Source organism: Delphinus delphis, chromosome 16, assembly GCF_949987515.2.
Source record: "Delphinus delphis chromosome 16, mDelDel1.2, whole genome shotgun sequence".
Classification (NCBI taxonomy): Eukaryota; Metazoa; Chordata; class Mammalia; order Artiodactyla; family Delphinidae; genus Delphinus; species Delphinus delphis.
Genome location: NC_082698.1, coordinates 32,250,301 through 32,272,253, shown reverse-complemented (window position 1 = coordinate 32,272,253; position 21,953 = coordinate 32,250,301). Strand labels below are relative to the sequence as shown.

At 34.9% G+C, this 21,953-nt stretch overlaps 1 protein-coding gene across 1 annotated transcript in view; it reads left to right on the top strand.

The window, feature by feature from the left end:
• HELLS (helicase, lymphoid specific) overlaps nt 1-21,953 on the top strand; it is a 39,336-nt gene that overhangs the window by 4,841 nt on the left and 12,542 nt on the right. Inside the window, exons 3-13 of the mRNA XM_060034435.1 lie at nt 620-742; nt 3,975-4,031; nt 6,482-6,518; nt 6,601-6,665; nt 9,480-9,521; nt 11,934-12,158; nt 12,538-12,720; nt 13,328-13,471; nt 16,581-16,777; nt 19,493-19,589; nt 21,108-21,269. Coding sequence (XP_059890418.1) covers nt 620-742; nt 3,975-4,031; nt 6,482-6,518; nt 6,601-6,665; nt 9,480-9,521; nt 11,934-12,158; nt 12,538-12,720; nt 13,328-13,471; nt 16,581-16,777; nt 19,493-19,589; nt 21,108-21,269 — 1,332 coding nt within the window. The remainder of the gene's footprint in view (nt 1-619; nt 743-3,974; nt 4,032-6,481; nt 6,519-6,600; nt 6,666-9,479; nt 9,522-11,933; nt 12,159-12,537; nt 12,721-13,327; nt 13,472-16,580; nt 16,778-19,492; nt 19,590-21,107; nt 21,270-21,953) is intronic.

Sequence of the window (21,953 nt, the reverse complement as noted above, 5' to 3'; positions counted from 1 at the left end):
TGAGAGTAGAAAGCTAAAAGGTAAGGGCAAAGCTTGGGCAACACAATACTGAGGAGGAAAGAGGCTTGTAAGAAATAAACAGTAGATTTAGCACGTTTAAATATTTTGACAACATAGTTTTTAAGTTCTAAAACTAGATGTTCTGATTCCTAGCCAATGAGACTATCTTTTAATTCCATTGCTCCTTCAAATTAAACTGGTGTATAAAATTTTTCTTTTCTGAAATGATTTGGTTTTGTAAAAACTTAAATACAACTTGAATTAAATATTTGCTTTCTCACTTTAATTTCAAATATTTTGAAAATGGACCTTCAATTCTGTAGATGCCAATAACCATATATTCAGTGTCTGAAATTTCAGTATTTTGGTAGCCAAGCTATACTTTGCCAGATTGCCTGTTGAACCCCAGAATCATTTTTTTTTTTAGCTATTCTAGGTTTTTGTTTGGAAGATAACCATTTTTAGTAAGTGAATTTAATAAAAATATTTTTCATGAATTACAGGAAATATATTAAACCTAAAGAGCAGTTGTTTAGTCATCTTTGTTACACCTTATGCAAAAAAAATCAGTGTATGTCAGGAAACCGTTAATAATTATGGAAACTTTCTCTTTGGATAGGCTCGCATGTCTTGGGATAGAGAGTCCATGGACATTCGATATCGTAGACTTCAGCATTTGCTTGAAAAAAGCAATATTTACTCCAAATTTTTATTGACTAAAATGGAACAGCAGCAGTTAGAGGTATGTATATGTGATTGATTATAGCTAATAGCTTAAATTTTTAAAATAAGCTTTATTGAGATATAAATTACATACAATAAATTGCACACATTTTAAGAGTTAGATGAGTTTTGACCTGTGTAACCACCGGCACAGTCAAGATAAAGAACATTTCCATTATCCCAAGAAGTTTTCTTCTCTCAGTGGTCTCTGCTTCTGGCCCCGGACAACCACTGGTTTCTGTTTTCTGCCACTATAAATTAGTATTGTTTTTTCTAGAATATTATATAAATGGAATCATATGATAAGCACTCTTGGTGTCTCACTTCTTTAGCTCAGCATATTTTTAAGATTCACTTACATGTATTAATTTAGTAGATCATTTTTATTCCTAAGAAGCATTCCATTGTATGAATATACCAACATTTTTTTAAAATTATGAATACTGTATTAATTAAATGAACAAGGATTAAGAACTAGGACATTCTAAATATTTTTGCACCTACATTTCTGCTTCTCTTTCCCATCTCCTTGCCTCGTTTACCATCCTAACCCAGAGGTAATTACCATCATGAATTTTGTATTTATCATTTTTCTGCTTAAAAAAATAGTTTAACATATATCACATGTGTATATATCCATAAACAGTGTATATTTTTGGTCTTGCTTATTTTGAGCCTTATAAGAATGGTATCATACTATATGTAGTTCTTCTGTAGTTTGCTTTTGTCATTCAAGATGTGTTTCATTCAAGAGTAACTGCTTCTAAGCAGACATTAGAACAAAACTCCTGTTTTTAGTTCCAACTTCATCCTCACTGTGCTGCCTGCCAATCCCTGAGCTGTTGAGTTTCCTCAATATAAATTGCTTTACTCCAACATTTATTTTTTTAGTCAACTGTTAACTGATTTTTATCCTGTCTAGTGATATTTTTTGGATGCCAGAAATTGTGAATTTTATGTTGCTCAGTCTCCTTTTCTAAAAATTGCTTTATTGAAATATAACTGATATACACAAAACTGTACATTTAAAAAATGTATACCCATGAAGCCACCACAACCAAGGTAATGAACATAACCATTAATTCCAAAAAATTCTTCCTGTCCCCCCATTTTTAATGAGATACAGTTGACATGTAACATTATATTAGTTTCAGGTGTACAGTGTAATGATTCAATATTTGTATATATTGCAGAATGATCACAGTAAGTCTAGTTAACATTGTCACTGTACACAGTTAAAAAATTTTTCCCTTGTGATGGGAACTTTTAAGATTTATTCTCTTAACAACTTTCAAATATGCAATAAGTATTATTAATTATGGTCACCATGCTGTATAGTACATCCCCATCCATGACTTGTTTATTTTATAACAGGAAATTTAAACCTTTTGACCTCCCCCCTCACCCCCCCACCCCCCAACCACCGGTCTGTTCTCTGAATCTGTGAGCCTTTTTTTTTTTTTTAAGATTCCACATGTAAGTGAAATCATATAGTATTTGTTTTTCTCTCTTACTTCACTTAGTATAATGCCCTCAAGGTCCATCCATATTGTCGCAAATAGCAAGATCACATTCTTTTTTTTATGGTTGAGTTCTGCCCCTTTTATTTAATTTTCTCCCATCCCTCACTTCCTGTCTTCATCACTAGATAGCCACTGATCTGCTTTCTGTTATTATAGATTTGTTTGCATTTTCTGTTGGTGTTAGGTTCTTTTAGTTTTTATCTCTGAAAAAGTCTTCATCTACCTTTATTTTTGAAAGATTTTCTACTGGGTGAAGAATTTATTTTTCTTTAGTGCTTCCCCCCACCCACTTGCAGTATTTTAATGATGTTTCACTGCTTTCTAGCTTACATTGTTTCTAACAAAGCCAAAGTCCTTAGGATGGCCTACAAGACTATAAGCAGTCTGGTTGCCTCCCTCAACCCCCATACCTTTCAGACCTTGTTCTAGGTGTGTTTCCGGCCTTTAGGCCTTTGCACTGGCTGTTTTCTACTTGGAACCCTCTTCTCAATAGATATCTGCCTGGCTTACTTCATCATCATCTTCAAGCTTTGGCTTACATGTTTTCTCAATGAGACCTGCCCTGACAACCTTAAATAAAGTTACCTGGCACCTCCATCCTCACACTCCTGATCCCCTTTACCTTGTTCTTTTCTTCGCATTGCATTTATCATCTAAGACACTGTATAATTTATTTATAGTCCACTAGAAGTATGAAGATTTAAAAACTTGGGCAAGTGTCAGTACTACAATAAATCCTTTTGTCCCCATCATTCACATTTAACAGTTATCAATCAAGATTTTGCTACATTTGCTAAATTCTCTTTTTCCTTTGTTGAAGCCCTTTTTAACCCTTCGTTTGGTAAAATGAAACAGAAAAACAAATACCAAGCTTAATGACTCACTGTAAGGTAAATACTCTTTTAAACACCTCTTGGAAATGGTTTGAATCGTTTTCTGTCCTGCTTTTAAAGCTTTGTTAGGGGACTTATGGAACAGCTTTTTTAGTCCAAGAATAACTTGGTCCCTCTTCTGAATGTTCTTGAAGCCCCATACATTAAGAGGCCCTTCAGCTTTGGCTGACGGGAATGTGAACTGTTCCTGAGCCCTTGTGAGCACAGGGATTGTTCTACCTGCTTTCTAGTTGCTCTTTTCCTGGCCTTCATTTTCTTACACTCACACACTGATCAGTACTCAGCCTGAGGATGCCACTACAGATCTTCAGAGCCTCTTTTGTATGAAACTGTCCCCTCTCTGATACTTGACCTTGGTTTGCTAGCTCCTCTGAGTTTTGCACTCTGTCTTTTCAACTCAGGAAGACTGTTGAGCTCTATTTGGGTTCTCCCTCCATTATTTGCACTTGGAAGTTGCCTCCAGGCAGTAAGCTGGGCAGTCAGAAGATTCGCGTGGTTCATGACAGTGTTCACTGTTCTTTGCTGCGTGTTGCTGAAAACCAGATATATTTTATCTAGATTTTAGTTGGTTGAGGCAGGAGGGTAAATCTGTTCACAGGACAGTGTTCACTGTCCTTTGCTGCGTGTTGCTGAAAACCACTGATATATTTAGATTTTAGTTGCTTAAGGCAGGAGGGTAAATCTGTTCTCTGTTACTCCATAAAGGCTTGAAGCGCAAGTTCTTGTTTTTTAATTTTTATATACAGTTTCTTCATTGCGAACTTAAGTTATTTGAGATGTGTGTTTCATACTTTGCATTTTCCACTTTTGACACTAAGAAAAAATTATGTTACAGGAACAGAAGAAGAAAGAGAAATTGGAGAGAAAAAAGGAATCTTTAAAAGTTACTAAGGTAATAGTAAGCTAGAATATTTTGTATATGTTACCTTAGATATCGAAGACATTCTCTTGTATTCTTTTGACTACTGATCATCTATTTAATTTTAATCTTTATCTGCTAACCTATCTTTGTTGGTTGCATAGAAATATGTAAAATCTGTTTCTCAGTATTTTATTTATTTATTTAGGGGTTTTTTTGTCTCAGTATTTTAGATATATGGGAGGAGAGCTAAACTATGACCTTTTTAGTTTCTTATTCTGTGGACTATATTTCATAATAGCAAAATTTCACTTTCTTATCTGGGGAGAAATCTGCAAATATTTTATACCTCAAGGCATTTTATAAGTCGCCAGCTCTTTTGGAGCATGTAATGCTTACTCTTCTTCATGCTTCTAACCTCGTCATGTCAACTTTGAGCCATAAAAATAATCTAAATTTGTATCTTGTACATAGCTGTAGCAATGGAACCAAAATTGGAACATATGACATACATGGTAATAGCATTTCAGATAGAGCATTCATTTAGGGATAGCCTGAATTTTAGATGTGATCTTTTTGGGGACTATGTTTTAACATGAGGCTGTTTAATGCCATATTGATAGGGATTATACAAACAACACTTGTGTTAGTGAAAAGAGAAATAATAAAGGTAACATTTATTGAGTACTTACTGTGTGCCCGGGCATTGTTCTAAGCTTTACATGTTTTTACTTAACTCTCAAAGCAGCTCTGTTAGGTAGAGATACTGTTATTATCTACATTTTATGTATAAAGAAGCTGATGCAAGGAGATAAAGCACAGTTCATCCTCATTATTTATAGATCCCATACTTGCCACTTAGCCTATTTGCTAAAATCTGTCACCTGTGTTTTTGTGGTCATTCAGACATGTGTATATGCAGAATGGCAAAAAATTAAGAGTCCCAACATGCACATTCCCAGCTGAGGTCAAACAAAGCTATCTGCCTTATTTAAGTTGTCACAGTGTAAACAAGTGTCCTCTTTGTGGTCTATTTAATGCCATGATTTTTGCATTTTTGTGGTTTTGGTGGTTTTGCTGTTTAAAAGACTGTCAGCCACATTGTGCTGAAGTGCTGTCTAGTGTTTCTATTGCAAGAAGGCTGTGATGTTCCTTATGGAGAAAATAGGTGTGTTAGATAAGCTTCCTTCAGATGTGAGTTACAATGCTGTTGGCTTTGAGTTCAGTGTTAATCAGCATATGTTTTAAATGAGCTGTGTTTAAACAGCAACATACATAAAATAGGGTTATGCGTTGATCAGTTGATGAAGATGTGACCAGAGGCTTGCAGGAACCTAAACTTGTATTTCTTCTAGATGCACTGATTCAGTGTTAACTAGTTCAGTATTCACAGCGACTTTATAGAACACAACTATTGTGAATGAGAATTGACTAACTTTGAAGGTCACATATCTAATAAATAGTAATGCCAGAATTTGAACCTAGGATTAATTTCGGATTCCACACTTAATTTCTATACCAAACTGCCTTTGTTAGAAAATATCAAAATGCCAATAGGAAAAATAGGTAGGGTATCTTTAAGTCCAGTTACTTGATTCTTAGTGTGGTTATTGGTGATGTTAAAGTACATAGCAGATAACTCTGCAACAAAAGCAATTGTGGAAAACTGATGTTCGACTCAGTTGCGAATTCCAGGAGCTTATTTTGGGGTTTTGAAGAATGTACTTATAATTTTACTGGCTTAATCATTTACTCGGTACTCTTCAAACTGCCGATTTCAATCAGCCTTCACTTTCACCAAGCTAACTTTTTATACCAGGTTTTGGGTTTTTTTCCCTTTATTCTAAAGGTGTCAACCATTAAATTCTGCCTATTCCATTTCACTAGTCTCTTTTGGTATTTTCTTTTTTAATCCTTTAAATTTTTAACTTCATTTTTATATTTACCTTATTTCTTTGTCATTTTTATTTTTCATACATGTTGTCTACCTATTCTTTGCCAGCTCTCATTCTGAAACTTTGTTTTTGAACACTTCTTCCTTTCCCTTATCTCCTTTCACTAGTAATTTTTCAGTTGGTTTTCTCTTTTATTTCTACTGTCAGTTGTATTTAACTTATAAATTATACTGAAAATGAGTACTCCTTCCATACCATACCCAGTGAGTATCTTCAGCATAAATATACAGTTAGAGAAGATGTACATGGTAATTTCAAAATAAAAATGCCTTCTTTGTTTCGTTTTGAAATGTCTCTTACATGGAAGAAAACTGAGGAAAGTAGAGTCTTTGGGAAAAAGTAGAGGGATATGGTTATGAACAAGTTATAGTAGGGAAATACAGAAAAAGATTACCTTTTGGTAAGCATAATAGTGAAGAGTTGTGGATGTGGTTCAACTGCAAGGAAAGCTAACCGAATCAGTGCCTTTTAACATGTAATACCGTAGAAGTCTTTAGGAAAATAATACTCTAAATCCTTGTTTTGTAGGGTAAAAATTCCATTGATGCAAGTGAGGAGAATGCAGGTAAATTTCCTTGTTCCAGTTTTGAAGACTATGTGTTTATATTTTTGTTTTAATTACTATAAAAAATAAATTTTTTTTATAGTTATGAGAAAGAAAAGAGGAAGAGAAGATGAATCATACAGTATTTCGGAGGTCATGTCAAAAGAGGTAAAAATAAAGGGGGAGGGATACATAAGATTCGATGTTGAGTAAAACCTATTGTGGGTTTTGAACCACCTTAAAGCTGTATTGATTACTGTTATTTACCTGGGTTTTCAGCCAGTTAAGTGTTTTAAGGAGGAAGATGGTACCATCTTCCTGTTTGTTAAAGGAGCATGAGTTTGGCCTAATCAGAAATTATTATAACTTCTTAGAACCTCAAAACTGTATCTTAAGAACTCTGTTCTTTGTTTGAAAACCATTAAGGAACTAAAATCATAAACTCATTTCTAAAGCCATTTCTTTTTTCACCTTCTCACGTATTACCTCATTAAATAGAAACTAATTAGAGTGTCCTCAGTTGTGACAAACCCTAAATATTCCTTAAGCATAATTTAATGTATCACATTCTTAATATTAAAAAAATACTAACCTTAATTACCTACTCCATTTTTCTTTTACCTGAGATTCTAACTCTTTACATCTTCATAAGGTATAAAGTTTCACATAATACTTGTCTTTAGTCTAGGGATGTACTCTGATATTTTCCCTTTTTTCCCATTTAAAAATAATAGTTGAGACCCACTCAATTTATTATGGAACACACTCAGCCTGCGGTTTGAAAACACTATTAATGAGATTTATTGAAGTTTAGCTAATCACACGGCTGTTATTTTAATTCATCAAATGTTGGTGGCATATCTGCTATGGACAAACTTTGTTCTAAGTGGATAAGATCAATTAGTAAAGAAAGGTAATTGTGATAGGAAAGAACCTTTTGTATTATAAGTTAGTCACTAAAGGGATGTTGCCTATAAGCTTAAATTATACATAATGGCCCATCTCTGGGAACCCTGCTTCCCAGGAATGAGCATTAAGCTAAAATACCTTTGTTTAGCTCACAGGAAACATCCTGACCAGGCCCACCTGTGAATGACTACAGGGAGGAAGAAATTAACACATCCCCTCCAGAGGCTGATGGGAACCAGGAAATGTTTGACTTTACTCCACCACCACCACCCCCTTTTAGTATAAAAGGAGCCTGAATTCTAACTCAGGCAAGATGGTTCTTTGGGGCATGAGCCCACCATCTTCTCGGTTTGCTGGCTTTCCGAGTAAAATTGTTATTCCTTGCCCCAGCAACTCGTGTCTTTTGATTATTGGCCTGTCAAGCAGTGAGCAGTACGAGCTTAGACTCGGTAACATAATCACTGTCTTTGCCTTAGCCTATATCCAGTGAGAAAAATTTAGAAGGAAGTAGTCAAATATAATTGGATAATTGGAAAATGCTATTGAGCATATAAAGGGGCTCTTAACTCAAGCAGGAAGTTCATAAAGGTTTCATCTAGGAAGTTGAGACTTGGATAAAAGTTAAATCATTTAGAGGTGGGGGTAGGTTAATAGGGAAATAGTAAGATATAGGGAGGTTACTGGGGATGTGTTGTAGGAAGAGAAAATAACCTTTGACCAATGTCCAGAGGCAGGAAGTTCCTGGAAAGTTAAAAAAACTTAAAAGGAAATTATATTTGGCTCCAGTTTGTAAATAAACAAGTGGTGAAGGATGAAGCTATAGAGGTAAGCAGTGTCAGGAGTTAAGGAGGTTTAATTTCTAAAAAGAATACTTAGTAATTGGTATCATTTTGAGTCATTCACAAATTGTTCTCCAAAAAGGTTCAGTTTATCTATCCATTTTAAAAGACAGCTCTTCTATCTGTTCTCTATATAAAATCTCTTTGGCCTTAGAATATGAATATCATCTATACTTACATAATACTTTACATATACACATGTATGTATGTGGTGTCATTCACTTACATGTCCTGTCATTTTCCTGTGTATCTCAAATTTGAGATATGCTTAAAATTTCCTGAATGTATCATACTATTTTATTCCCTTGGTCCTCTGCACATGCTATTCTTTCTGCTTGAAATACAGCCTAATTCTGTCTTTAATGATTATCCCTTGATGACAACTTTTTCAGATAATTTGATATAATACTCTCCTAAGTCACCAGGGACATTGTCTCCTTACCCTTAGCATCTAGTAGGTAATTCAAAATCAGAACACTTTTATTCTGTATTTTTAATGTATTTGTCTTTGCCTCTTGCTCAGGATTGCAAACTCAGTCCTCTAATCCAGAGAGAGGCCTAAAGTGGGCTGGAGTTGGGACTGTAGTACATTTGGGAGTGAATACTTGAATAATGGTAGTAACCTAAAGCAGGGTTTGGAGAACTTTTTTTGTAAAGGGCCAGATGGTAAACATTTTTGGCTTTCAGTAGTTTTGTGGGTAACTAATCAACCCTGAACTTTGCCATTGTATCCAGAAAGCAGTCATAGACAGATTGTAAACCAGTGAGCCTGATTTTGTTCTAATTAAACTTTATTTAGACATTTATAAAAACAGGTTGCCGGCTGGAGTTGGTCCACGGTCTGTAGTTTGCCAGCCTCTGTACTAGAAGACTTTGTGAATTTGGACTTAGTCTATTCAGATAAGCTTTAACTAAAAAAAAAAAAGCTGGAAGATTTAGGAGTAAATATCCCAATTTTTAAGCGCTGCTAACGAATTCAGAATTTTATAAGATGCTATCGGCTTCATTCCCTATGAATTCATGGCATGATGGTGTAAAGAAAATAAAAGACCTGAACTGTTAAAAAAAAAAAAAAGATTCTATGGGCTTAATTTTGTCTGAGGTCCACCTGTATTCTAATTACCTTCAAGGCTTATCCCCATTTCCTGGCATAAAATCAGAACAAGAATAAATGTTAAATAAATGAATGAACCACATTCGTTGTTATTTTGTTTTTGTTTTCTCAATGTTTTAGGAAATTTTGTCTGTGGCTAAGAAAAGTAAAAAGGAGAATGAGGTAAGAGATTTATAATAGATATTAAATTTAGGAGTCATATTTGCTTCCCTGATCTCTTAATCACCAGTGTACATTTTTTCTCACTAGTTATCCTATTTCTTAGCTTTTTTTAAAAAAAATAACCATTTGGCTTTTTTTATCCTAACATGCTTCTTATATATCAAGTTTAGGTGGTCTATTGCATGTTCCTTAGTGTGTAAATATTAATTTATGGGTCTTTGGGAGTCTAGCAATGATGCAAGTAACTGTAACCATATGGATATATACATTCCACATGTATATATTCCATAGCTTGTGGAAGCCCTGAGGGATACTTTAATCTTATTTCTGGCCTTCAAGATTTTCTTTGGTTCTGTTTGGGAAGGCTTGATTTTACTCCCACCCCAACCCCTCATTTTATGTAGAGAGGTTCCTTGTTACCTGAGTATTTACTATCCAAACCCCTATAATTACAGGATTTAGTCTTTGTTCAGTATAAGGATTTGTTTATGATGCAGTTATAACCCAACTATGTTTAATGTAAATAAGATTAAGTAAGCATATTTTTAATAAATGTTTAGTTGCGTTTTTAAAGATAAAGCCCAATCTAATCTTCTACCACAATTTACTATGGAATTGACATTTTATAATATACAATAAATAAACATAGATCTTGTGTTCATTTGGAAGAATTCTGACAAATGTATACATCTGTGTAACTATTATCCAAATCAAGATTTAGAACCTTATTATGGTAGAAGGATCCCTTGTATCCCTTTCCAGTCATTTCCCCACCCCAAACCTAAAGGCAACTGCCTCTTGACTTCTATTATAGTAGTTTTGCCCAATTTTTTAAAAAACTTCTATCACAATCTAGTTTTCATACAAATGAAATATAAATAGTATTCTTTTATTTCCTGCTACTTTTCATTCAGCGTGGATAATAATCATTGATGTTGTTGAGTTTGTTGCTAGTCGGTTTCTTTTTATTGCTGAGTAGTATTCCATTGAATATTATAATGTCTTAATCCATTTTCTTCATGAGCATTTGGATTGTTTCCACTTTGTGACTATTCTGAATGAGGCTGCTATGATAATTTGTGTAAAGATATTTGTGTGGACATGTTTTGATATTTTTTCTGTATGTACCTAGGAATGGAATTGCTGGGTCATATGGTAAATGTAATTCAACTTTATAAGAAAGTACAGATCTTTTTCCAAAGTGAACACACCATTTTACTCTATTGCCAGCATTTCATGTTGTTAATCTTTTTGATTTTAACCGTTCTACTGAATGTGAAATGAATCTCATGTAGTTTTATTTTGCATTTTCTTAATTACTAATGTAGAGTTTATTTTCATGTTTGTAATGGCTGTTTATATGTTTTCTTTTGTAAAGTTTCTGTTCATATCTTTTGCCCAGTTACTGGGTTATTTGTCGTTTTGTTGATATACGAGTTCTATAATCTCATTGTTGTCACATATATAGACTGTATTTTCTTTAAGTTCGTGGCTTGCCTACTCATTTTCTTAATGATATCTTTTAATAAGCAGAAAATTTTAAATTTTGTAATAGCCCAAATCATTACCTTTTTTCTTTTGGTGGTTAGTGCTTTTTTGTCTTGTATAAGAACTGTTTGTCTGTCACAGAATTATCAAGTTATTCTGTTTTCTTATAAAAGTTTTATGGTTCTGGGTTTGATGTTTAGGTATATCATTTCATCACAGATTTTATGTAGGGAGTGGTGAAACTCAAGTTTCCTATTTTTCCAGTTGAATATCCAGTTGTGGCATCATTTATAAGACTTACCATTTGTAAGACTTCCCTTTGAATTGACTTAATCCTTGTTTTCATTTTCTTAGAATAGAGTTGTGGACATAGCTAACCAATAAAAATGTACCATTGGTCATAAGTTGGTGCTGTGTCACAAACAGATAAATTGACATTCTTAAGTTTGATATAGTGAGTTTTTAAACTGTATTTACTTTGCCCCTTTGCCTGTAGTGAAAGTAATTACTTAGATGAAAGTAAATATTTTTATGTTCCTTGAAAATAATTTTTTTAACAGACATTATCTGTTATCCTGCCTATGGATGAAGGAAATTATTAAGAAAATAGTTTAATAAATTCTTGGGTAGCATATTTTAGAGGTTTGGAAGGGATGTTTAATTGTAAAGGTCATTTCAGAAGTATATGCCTGTTATATGTAAGGGTTATTTTCAGAAGTGTTTTTTTTTTTTTCCAGTGGCTTTGAATTTGTGGGGGAATGGAATTAACTGTCTAGAGGGTTTTATTAAACATGTAGCTTTATTTTTTCATACCCAATGATTATACGACTGGGCAAATTTTGATTAGCAGTTACATTTTCTGATTAATGGAGGGTAGCAGCATTATTATGTATTAAACTTCTAATTAAACTTTTTTCTTTACAGGATGAAAGCTCCTCTTCTAATCTCTGTGTAGAAGATCTTCAGAAAAATAAAGATTCAAATAGTAAAATTAAAGATAGATTATCTCAAACGGTTAGGCAAAATACTAAATTCTTTTTTGACCCAGTTCGGAAATGTAATGGACAGCCAGTACCCTTTCAGCAACCAAAACACTTCACAGGAGGAGTGATGCGATGGTACCAAGTGGAAGGCATGGAATGGCTTAGGGTAATGAATCCTCAATTTTAATACAAGATATTGGTTCATTTCTATATGATAACCTATTAATATGATGTAACACAACTTGAGTTGTTCCTTCTGTGTTTCACTATTATATATAAAACAAACACTTCTGTGTAAATACTTATTTTCTAACTTATTTACCCAGAGTAAATTTTTGAAAGTGAAAAATTATCTTATTCAAGGCTACCAACATTTTTATGGCTTTGATAACTGAGTTCCCACAAGTGTTGTTATAACTTACGGTGTACATATGTCAGTCTCATCATAATTATCATCTTTGGGTTAAAAGAAGAAATAAACTTACTGCTGATTCAATAGGTGTTTATGTCAGCATTTAAATACAGTGTATATTATTTTTGTCCAGATGCTTTGGGAAAATGGAATTAATGGCATTTTAGCAGATGAAATGGGATTGGGAAAGACAGTTCAATGCATTGCTACAATTGCATTGATGATTCAGAGAGGAGTACCTGGACCTTTTCTCGTCTGTGGCCCTTTGTCTACACTTCCTAACTGGATGGCTGAATTCCAAAGATTTACACCAGAAGTAAGACATGTTTCCTTTTGTTAAATATATTATCATTACAAATGTTTTATTGTTTTGTTGCCTGAATTAAGCTATAGATCTCTTACTAAAATTATGTTGATTTCTGTGTAGCACTATATCTTATTTGACTTATCTTTCAGTCTCAGCAGTACCTTCTCTAAGTTTATATAGAATAAACTAAGTTTCCATAGTAATCTCAGACATCTTGCCTAAAACATCCGTGGGTGGTTTTTAGTGCCTTGAATAATTTGACTCACCTGAGATAGACCTGGGTAGAATTTATTTTTAATTCTGTTCATTCTTATTATGGTGTTTTCCTTCCATACCTATGCATTTTAGCCACATCATTGCCTTATGAGAGTATATATTCCAAAAATAACTTCGCCATCTCTCTCACCTTACACTCAATTTGGTTTTATGGCTTTTTTATCCTCCCATAGTAGCCCAATAATTTATTAGAATTGATTGACTCATTTTGTTATAGAAGTATAGAAGTAAAGTTAAATTATATTTTTTCTTTCAGAAATGATTAACTTTATATTTTACAAATTGTTGTTATTTACATTTTGTTCTAAAGTTGGTTATAAATCAATATAAAATCTTTTAGATTCCTACTATGTTATATCATGGTACCCAGCAAGAACGTCGAAAATTGGTAAAGCATATTCACAAACGGAAAGGGACATTGCAGATTCATCCTGTGGTGATCACTTCATTTGAGATAGCCATGAGAGACCGAAATGCATTACAGGTATGAATGATCTTATTGGATTCTTTGTAATCCATAAATCACATTTTTCTTAACTTACAACACTTTGTCACCATCCAGTAGCATTTGTTTGTTTATTTTTTCTGATGGAAGTAATAGATTGCATTGTGCATATTCCTTTAGAACCTGGAGGTTTATATTAACAGAAAGATTGATGGGCTTCCTTGGTGGTGCAGTGGTTAAGAATCTGCCTGTCAGTGCAGGGGACACGGGTTCGAGCTCTGGTCCGGGAAGATCCCACATGACGTGGAGCAACTAAGCCCGTGTGCCACAACTACTGAGCCTGCACTTTAGGGCCCATGAGCGACAACTACTGAACCTGTACACCACTTTAGGGCCCGCGAGCCACAACTACTGAACCTGTACGCCACTGAAGCCCGCGTGCCTAAAGCCGTGCTCTGCAACAAGAGAAGCCACCACAGTGAGAAGCACATACACCGCAACGAAGAGGAGCCCCCGCTTGCCACAGCTAGAGAAAGCCCACGCTCAGCAATGAAGACTCAATGCTGCCAAAATAAATAAATTTTAAAAAAAAAAGAACGATTGACATGAAGGTTGTAGTCTCTAACAAGAAAATTAAAGCCTTTGGTACTTTGATCTATAGCCACGACACCATTTTATTTATTCATTTATTTTTTAATTTTAAAATTAAAATTTTTTTCCTTGTTTTCTTTTTTTAATTTAATTTAATTTAATTTTTTTGGCTGCACCGCACAGCATGCAGGATCTTGGTTTCCCGGCCAGGGAGCGAACCCGTGCCCCCTGCAGTGGAAGCACAGAGTCCTAACCACTGTGCCACCAGGGAATTCCCTCCACAACACCATTTTAAAATCAACCAGACATAGACCTAATCTGTGAATGTATTACAGATGTCTCTGACAAGTGCTTTAAATATATAGAACTTATCCATTTAATTTTAATTAAATAGTGGAATATATGAAGACAAGTTATTTTTTATTATCTTATGGACCTACTATGGCATAACATTCCCATATCTGTTTTTCTTTGTGTTGTAGCTACTTATTTATTAGTGCCCAAGTTATTGTAATGCAATTGGAAAATGGACTTCTCATTGCCTCTCTCAGTTCGGTTTTTGGTGTTTTTTTTTTTCCTTCGGTAACATGGGCCTCTCACTGTTGTGGCCTCTCCCGTTGTGGAGCACAGGCTCTGGACGCGCAGGCTCAGCGGCCATGGCTCACAGGCCCAGCCGCTCCGCGGCCTGTGGCCCGGACCAGGGCACGAACCCGTGTCCCCTGCATCGGCAGGCAGACTCTCAACCACTGCGCCACCAGGGAAGCCCCATTTTTTGGTGTTTTGAACTTCTTCCTCACTGCTCCATGTATTTCACATACAGTTCTTTACTGCTTTGTTTTACTCTGACCAGTACAGTTGACCCTTGAACAACATGGGGGTTAGGGGCGCCAACCCTATGTGCAGTAGAGAGTTTGCATATATTTTATAGTGGGCCCTCCATATCTGCAGTTCCAGATATGGATTCAACCACTCATGAATCCTGTAGTACTATACGTGGTATTTATTATTGAAAAAAATCTGCATATGAGTGGACCCGTGCATTTCAAATTTGTGTTGCTCAAGATTCAGCTGTATGTAAGATTTTACTTGTGTGCTGGTAGAACTTTGGAATGTGGTTTGCAGTTATGTCTTCACAGTAAAAGTAATACATATTGCATGTAGGAAAAAGTAGTGTACAGAAAGACCTGAAAGCACTTGTAATTCTACCTGAGAATTACTACTGCTGTGTTACATAACTATTGTTAGCATATAGGTATAATTTATAAATATGGTAATACTTTATGTTGCTTATTGAAACACCTGTTTTCTACTAAATAATATAACATGAAGATCTTCTAATTATTTTGATTACCATAGCCAGACCATATTGAAACAATAAGCTTCCTTGTCAATTCCATTTGCCAGTGGCTAGAATTTTTGTAATTTTCCCTTTCACTGAATTTTTATTATTATATCAAGGATCCTAGCTTTAGGGGTTGATGGCATTAGGGGTACAGAACTCCTATTCCTGAGTGGCAGCAGAAGTAAATGAGTCCATTTACTAATTCATTTATCAGATTCCTCATCATTTCTGTTGCATTGGGTTTTCTTTTTTGCTTATTCATTTATGAAGGATGTTGTATATTTTGTTTCATTTTTTTAAGGTAGATATAGTGAGAGATTATTCAGGCTATCTGATTTGTTTGCCTTATCAGAAAAAAAGTTCCAAGTTTTTTATTAAAGAAGTCATAATATTATTTTAAGCTATGAATGTATAAAGTAAAATGCAAAAGATGTCCCATTTCATACTCTTCCCCCAATTTGCTAATCCCATTATCCAAGGATACCTACAGTTGCCAGTTTGGTACTTATACTTCCCAGAAATATTGCATATTTCTGTATTTTTACACAGTAAAACAGAGGAACTTTAGGTTTGCTTAATCAAGATAAAAGAGCACAGATATTAAAGATGAGAAATTAAAACAATTTTCATGACAACTTAATGAAAGTAAATGGTTAGCTTTCTGTGAAGATATACATTACCAAAATTAGCTCCAGAAGAAAGGAAAAACCTAAACAAACCAATAACTATGTAAGAAGTTGAGAATACCATCAGATAATAAAAAGTGTCAATCTCAGATGTGGGCTTCAAGAATGAAAATTCTAACGATATTTAATGTTTCAGAGCATATAGAACTAATAAAGTCCTTCAGTTCTTTTTTTAGGACTGCAAGATAACACTAATTAAAACTCAACAAAGCATTAGAAAGGAAAAGTACAGACTGCTTTGACTAAAGAATGTGAATGGAGAAATCTTAAATATATAACAGCAGGTGGACTTTATTAGTTCAGGACCAAGTGAGGTCTGTTACAGCAACACAAGTATATATCAGTTTTAGGAAATTAATTCATTCTCTTAGTAGATCAAAGGAAAACATGATCATCTCAATAGGTATAGAAATACCGTTTGATAAAATCGAACATTCATTCCTAATAAAGAAGTTTTATCTTTAAAATTGCTTTTAGGAAAAATTGTGAGATCATCATATAAAAAGTTTCCCCTGAATTCCTTTTCTAGAATTGCTACTGGAAATACTTAATAGTAGATGAAGGACACAGGATTAAGAACATGAAGTGCCGCCTAATCAGGGAGTTAAAACGATTCAATGCGGATAACAAGCTTCTTTTGACTGGTACTCCTTTGCAAAACAACTTATCAGAGCTTTGGTCATTGCTGAACTTTTTGTTGCCAGATGTATTTGATGACTTGAAAAGGTAGGTAAGCGGTTCTTTAATTATTTCCTATGTTTTTCTAACTGTCTCAAAATCTGTGCTCATAGTTTAAATTAATTTCTATCTTCTAGGTAGCTGGATTAAAGTGATAGCTTTTGGCCAGTTCTTTGTGGTATATATGTTCTGCTCTTTTTATTTTATTTTTTCCAGTTTTATTGAGAAATAATTGACATATCACTGTATAAGTTTAAGATGTACAGTATGACGGTTTGATTTATATGTATTGTGAAGTGATTACCACAATAGGTTTAGTTAACATCCATCATCTCAAATAAATAAAATGAAAAGAAAAAGTTTTTCTCCTTGTGATGAGAACTCTTAGGATCTACTCTTAACAACTTTCCTATATATCATAGAGCTGTGTTAAGTGTAGTTACCATGTTATACATTACATACCTAGTGTTTATTTACTTTATAACCGTTAGTTTGTACATTTTAACCACCTTCCTCCAATTCCCCTTTCCCCAAAAGTATGTTCTACTTTTGACACAAATTATGAGAGGAGATAAATAAAAGATTATTTTAAAGCTTTTATTGCATTGATTAGTAGAGACAAGCTGTTTTATGCTGCCTTAAAAAATTTTTTTTTTTTTTTTTTTTTGGCCACACTGCGCGGCTTGCGGGATCTTAACTCCCCAACCAGGGATCGAACCTGGGCCCACGGCAGTGAAAGCCCCAAATGTCTTAACCGCTGGTCTGCCAGGGAGTTCCCTGCCTTAACATATTTTTATAAAGCTCCTTATTGTCTTGACTTTGTGAAACACTTTCAGGTGGATTTTTCTCATTATTTTCTCACAAACAAGAGATAGGTTGAAGGGATAGGGGTTGATACATCCCCTGTCTCACACATAAGAAAACCCAAGTGTCAAGTTATTAAAAATATAACTAGTTAATGCCAGAGTCAAAAATATAACCAGAGTCTCCCAGTTTCACCCTCATGCTTTTTACTCTAGAACTGTTTGAATCTTAGCTTATATCATAAAAAGCAAAAATAAACAGTTTTCAGAAAATCATTAGTATACTCAGAATGGAAGAGTAAATAATCTTACCAGACATTAAAAATAATTAACATAGAAGTTTCAAAATCAGGAGGGCAAAATAATTGATTTACACTTACTTTGGCATCAGTGAAGGAAGAAAGTTAATTTTATATGGGAGAATAACTTTTAATGTTTTATTTTGAGAATGTATTCCACCTCTGGTGACCAGATATTAGCCCAAGGCCAGGCTGTCTTAGGGAACATTTATTAAAAGGCAAGATTTCCAGGTCCTATGCATTTCCACTGAGTTAGAACACTGAGGGAGGAGCTGGGAATCTGAATTTATAAAATGTGCCTGAGGTGACGAAATTTTGGAAATATCTGATGTAACTACTGCATTAATGTTGTTGGCATTTTTCCCAATTGTATTTACTGACAATATAGCGTTACTTAGTGTAGACATGCTTATATTTAATAGCTCATGTTAATAGGGTTGTTTTTTTTTAACATTGTGAAGAACTAAGGATATTAATAGATATCATTATCAGGGTACATATATGTTGAATTTTAAAAACACTGTAGTGGGTCACATTTTTACCTAAAGAGAGAGATCATGTGGTCTTGATATTCAGAGATAGTTTTCATTTCTTTAACTTTATTAAAATGTTCCATAAAATGTGTACCTTAGGATGTGGGGGCAGTCTGGCTGTGACATCTGTCACCCCACTGATTGCTAGGGTTGATCTGGCTGACCTGACTGGCTAGGCCAGTGTCCCCTTCCTCCCATGGGACATGTGCATTCCTCCCGAAGCTACGTGCTTTGTCGTAGAGGATAACATTCCCCAATAGAGGAGGACCCATCTCAAGGTCCATTTGTAGGAGAACATGGGATAGTCACGCTTCCAAGACTCCAGACATATCCTAATGAAGTCTGCCTTTAAAAAGAGGAAAAAGGGGGGCTTCCCTGGTGGCGCAGTGGTTGAGAGTCCACCTGCCGATGCAGGGGACACGGGTTCGTGCCCCGGTCCGGGAAGATCCCACATGCCGCGGAGCGGCTGGGACCGTGAGCCATGGCCACTGAGCCTGCGCGTCCGGAGCCTGTGCTCCGCAACGGGAGAGGCCCGCGTACCGCAAAAAAAAAAAGGGGGGGTACTTTAATGTTTATTTGATATTTATACTCTTGTTAAGATAATATATTTATTGGAATCTAAAAAAAAAATGGTTCTGAAGAACCTAGGGGCAGGACAGGAATAAAGAAGCAGGTGTAGAGAATGGACTTGAGGGCATGGGGAGGGGGAAGGGTAAGCTGGGACGAAGTGAGAGAATGGCATGGACATATATACACTACCAAATGTAGTGGGAAGCAGCTGCATAGCACAGGGAGATCAGCTTGGTGCTTTGTGACCACCTAAAGGGGTGGGATAGGGAGGGTGGGAGGGAGACGCAAGATGGGAGGGGATATGGGGATATATGTATATGTATAGCTGATTCACTTTGTTATAAAGCAGAAGCTAACACACCATTGTAAAGCAATTATACTCTGATAAAGATGTAAAAAAAAAAGATAATTATAAATCAGAAAAAAATGTTCCCTTTAAGAAAATATCTGCTTCATAATACACAGATTAATACAAAGTTGAAAATGTAAAACATATGTCATGTTAATATAACTGATTTATATGTTAGGTTAACTTGTAATAATTTTTTTATTTTACAGCTTTGAATCTTGGTTTGATATCACTAGTCTTTCTGAAACTGCTGAAGATATTATTGCTAAAGAAAGAGAACAGAATGTATTGCATATGCTGCACCAGGTTTTGACTTTTCTTATTCTGCTTACTAGACTCATAGAATGAAAAAGGAACCCTAGAAATTACCTGTTCAACCCATTGTGGTAGAATTTGAAAAGTGAGCCCCCCCACCCCCAAATTTAACTTACTCTCCTGCCCTTTTCCCTCCCCTAGAGGTCTCATGGTGTTAAAGCAAAAGTAAAGTGCTTTTTAAAATTTTGTCCTTTTCACGTATACTCATTTTACCCCTAATGGTTACTGACATGTTTGTCAGCCAAAAATGCAAATTTTTATGCAATGTTTGCCAATAATAGTTGCATAATTTACTTACTTGTATGATCCATTCTACTGTTTTGTACAAACTCCATCTATCCTTTTTTTTTTTTTTTCTGTACGTGGGCCTCTCATTGTTGTGGCCTCTCCCGTTGCGGAGCACAGGCTTCGGACACGCAGGCTCAGCAGCCATGGCTTACGGGCCCAGCTGCTCTGCAGCATGTGGGAGCCTCCCAGACTGGGGCACGAACCCGTGTCCCCTGCATCGGCAGGCAGACTCTCAACCACTGCACCACCAGGGAAGCCCTATCCTATCTATTTTTAAACAAACATAATCTTTCAAAGGTCTCCTAGTTTTCATATGTGGGCCTGAAAAGCTTCTCAATTGTGCTTTGACAATTTTATTCAAAATCTTTTTGAAAAAGTTTTTTTGACTTTGAAGTGAGATAGTACGTAAATCAAAGTAAAAATAATACTCCAAATCTTACTTCCCCATATCATTTGCATGTTTTTCTGATACTTGCCTGTAGGTATATTTGTGTCTGGGCCGCTGTCTACAGATACTTTTTTCTTAAACTACTGGTAATGTTCTCTCTTTCTCTGGAAAATTAAAGTCTCTCTATGCTTGGCTCTATACCTTTGAGGTATTTAAGTACAGAGCCCTAATCTATATGTAAATTAATTACTAATTTAAAGGGAAGGCTATAAAGGATATAAAATGATTTTTTTAAGTTGACTTTCTTTTAAAAACCTAAGTAGTTTAATAATGATATAGTTATCTATTGCTTCTCTGTTGTTTTATAAATGTGGAAATCTCTTGTCATCACAGCTGATGAAGGAGAGTAGTTTTAAGTCTGAAGTTTTAGAACTTATAGAAGGAAACTTTTCATGCCTACTTTTCTGGATCAGTTGATTTTTTGGTTTTCTACTAATTCGAAACCTCACTTTTAAAAACTGTGGGCTATAACTTTATCCCTAAGAAGTACAGATATCACCTTCTTATTTCAGCTTTTTAAAATATTCAAGTTATACTAGAATTTTTGAAAAATTAAGTTGTGAAATGTTACAGATAAACGCTATGAGTTTGTCATGTGGTGGTTTTTGGTCTGGAAAATTTCAAGGAAATATTTTATATCACCTTTTGAGATGTGATAGTTTTATATAGGAAGAAAAGAGGAAGAAGGGGTAAAAGGGTATTTGGGGAGAGTATTCCTTGAAAATACAAAAATGTTTAATATTTATATATGTTTATTCATGTTTAAATTTTAGATTTTAACACCTTTCTTATTGAGAAGACTAAAATCTGATGTTGCCCTTGAAGTTCCTCCTAAACGAGAAGTAGTTGTTTATGCACCACTTTCAAAGAAACAAGAGATCTTTTACACAGCCATTGTGAACCGTACAATTGCAAACATGTTTGGATCCAGCGAGGTAGAGTGTGGATTTGAAATAACCTACCTGTAAATGAGAGTTGGCATAGAAAATTTCATGGTTGATTTCAGTCTTATATGAGGCTCATCACCTGTTTTCATGACTTGTTGAGGGTGAATTTCTAACTGGAGTATAAGGCATAAGGCCAATAGCAAAAATTGTCTCCTAGTAATTCTGTGGTCCTACTAAAATTCAAGTGATGGTTCCTGCATTGATTGCTTTATAGTCATCTGAAATACTGTCTGGGGATGGATTTGGAAATACATTCGAACAAGCACACAATATACTAAGGGCTTGCCAACTAGACCAGTCACCCCAAATATACAATCCCTTTACAGCAGGTTGTTGGTAGCCAAAAAATTTAATAAAATCCTCTATTTGAAAGAAATATCTTTTTTAGTTACCCACCATATTACAAGAAATTGAATTGGAATGTGATTATCTTATAACTGAAGATTAGAAGACCCTTAAATTTTGTTCAGATGTCCAGATTTTTGACTGTTTGCCATGGACCTGTGTATTTCTTTTCAAAGTATTTATGATTACGCATTTCTGTTTTTGTACAACCATTAGACTGTTATCCCATTTTCTTTTTTGTTGTTGTTTAGCGGTACGCGGTCCTCTACTGTTGTGGCCTCTCCCGTTGCGGAGCACAAGCTCTGGACGCGCAGGCTCAGCGGCCAT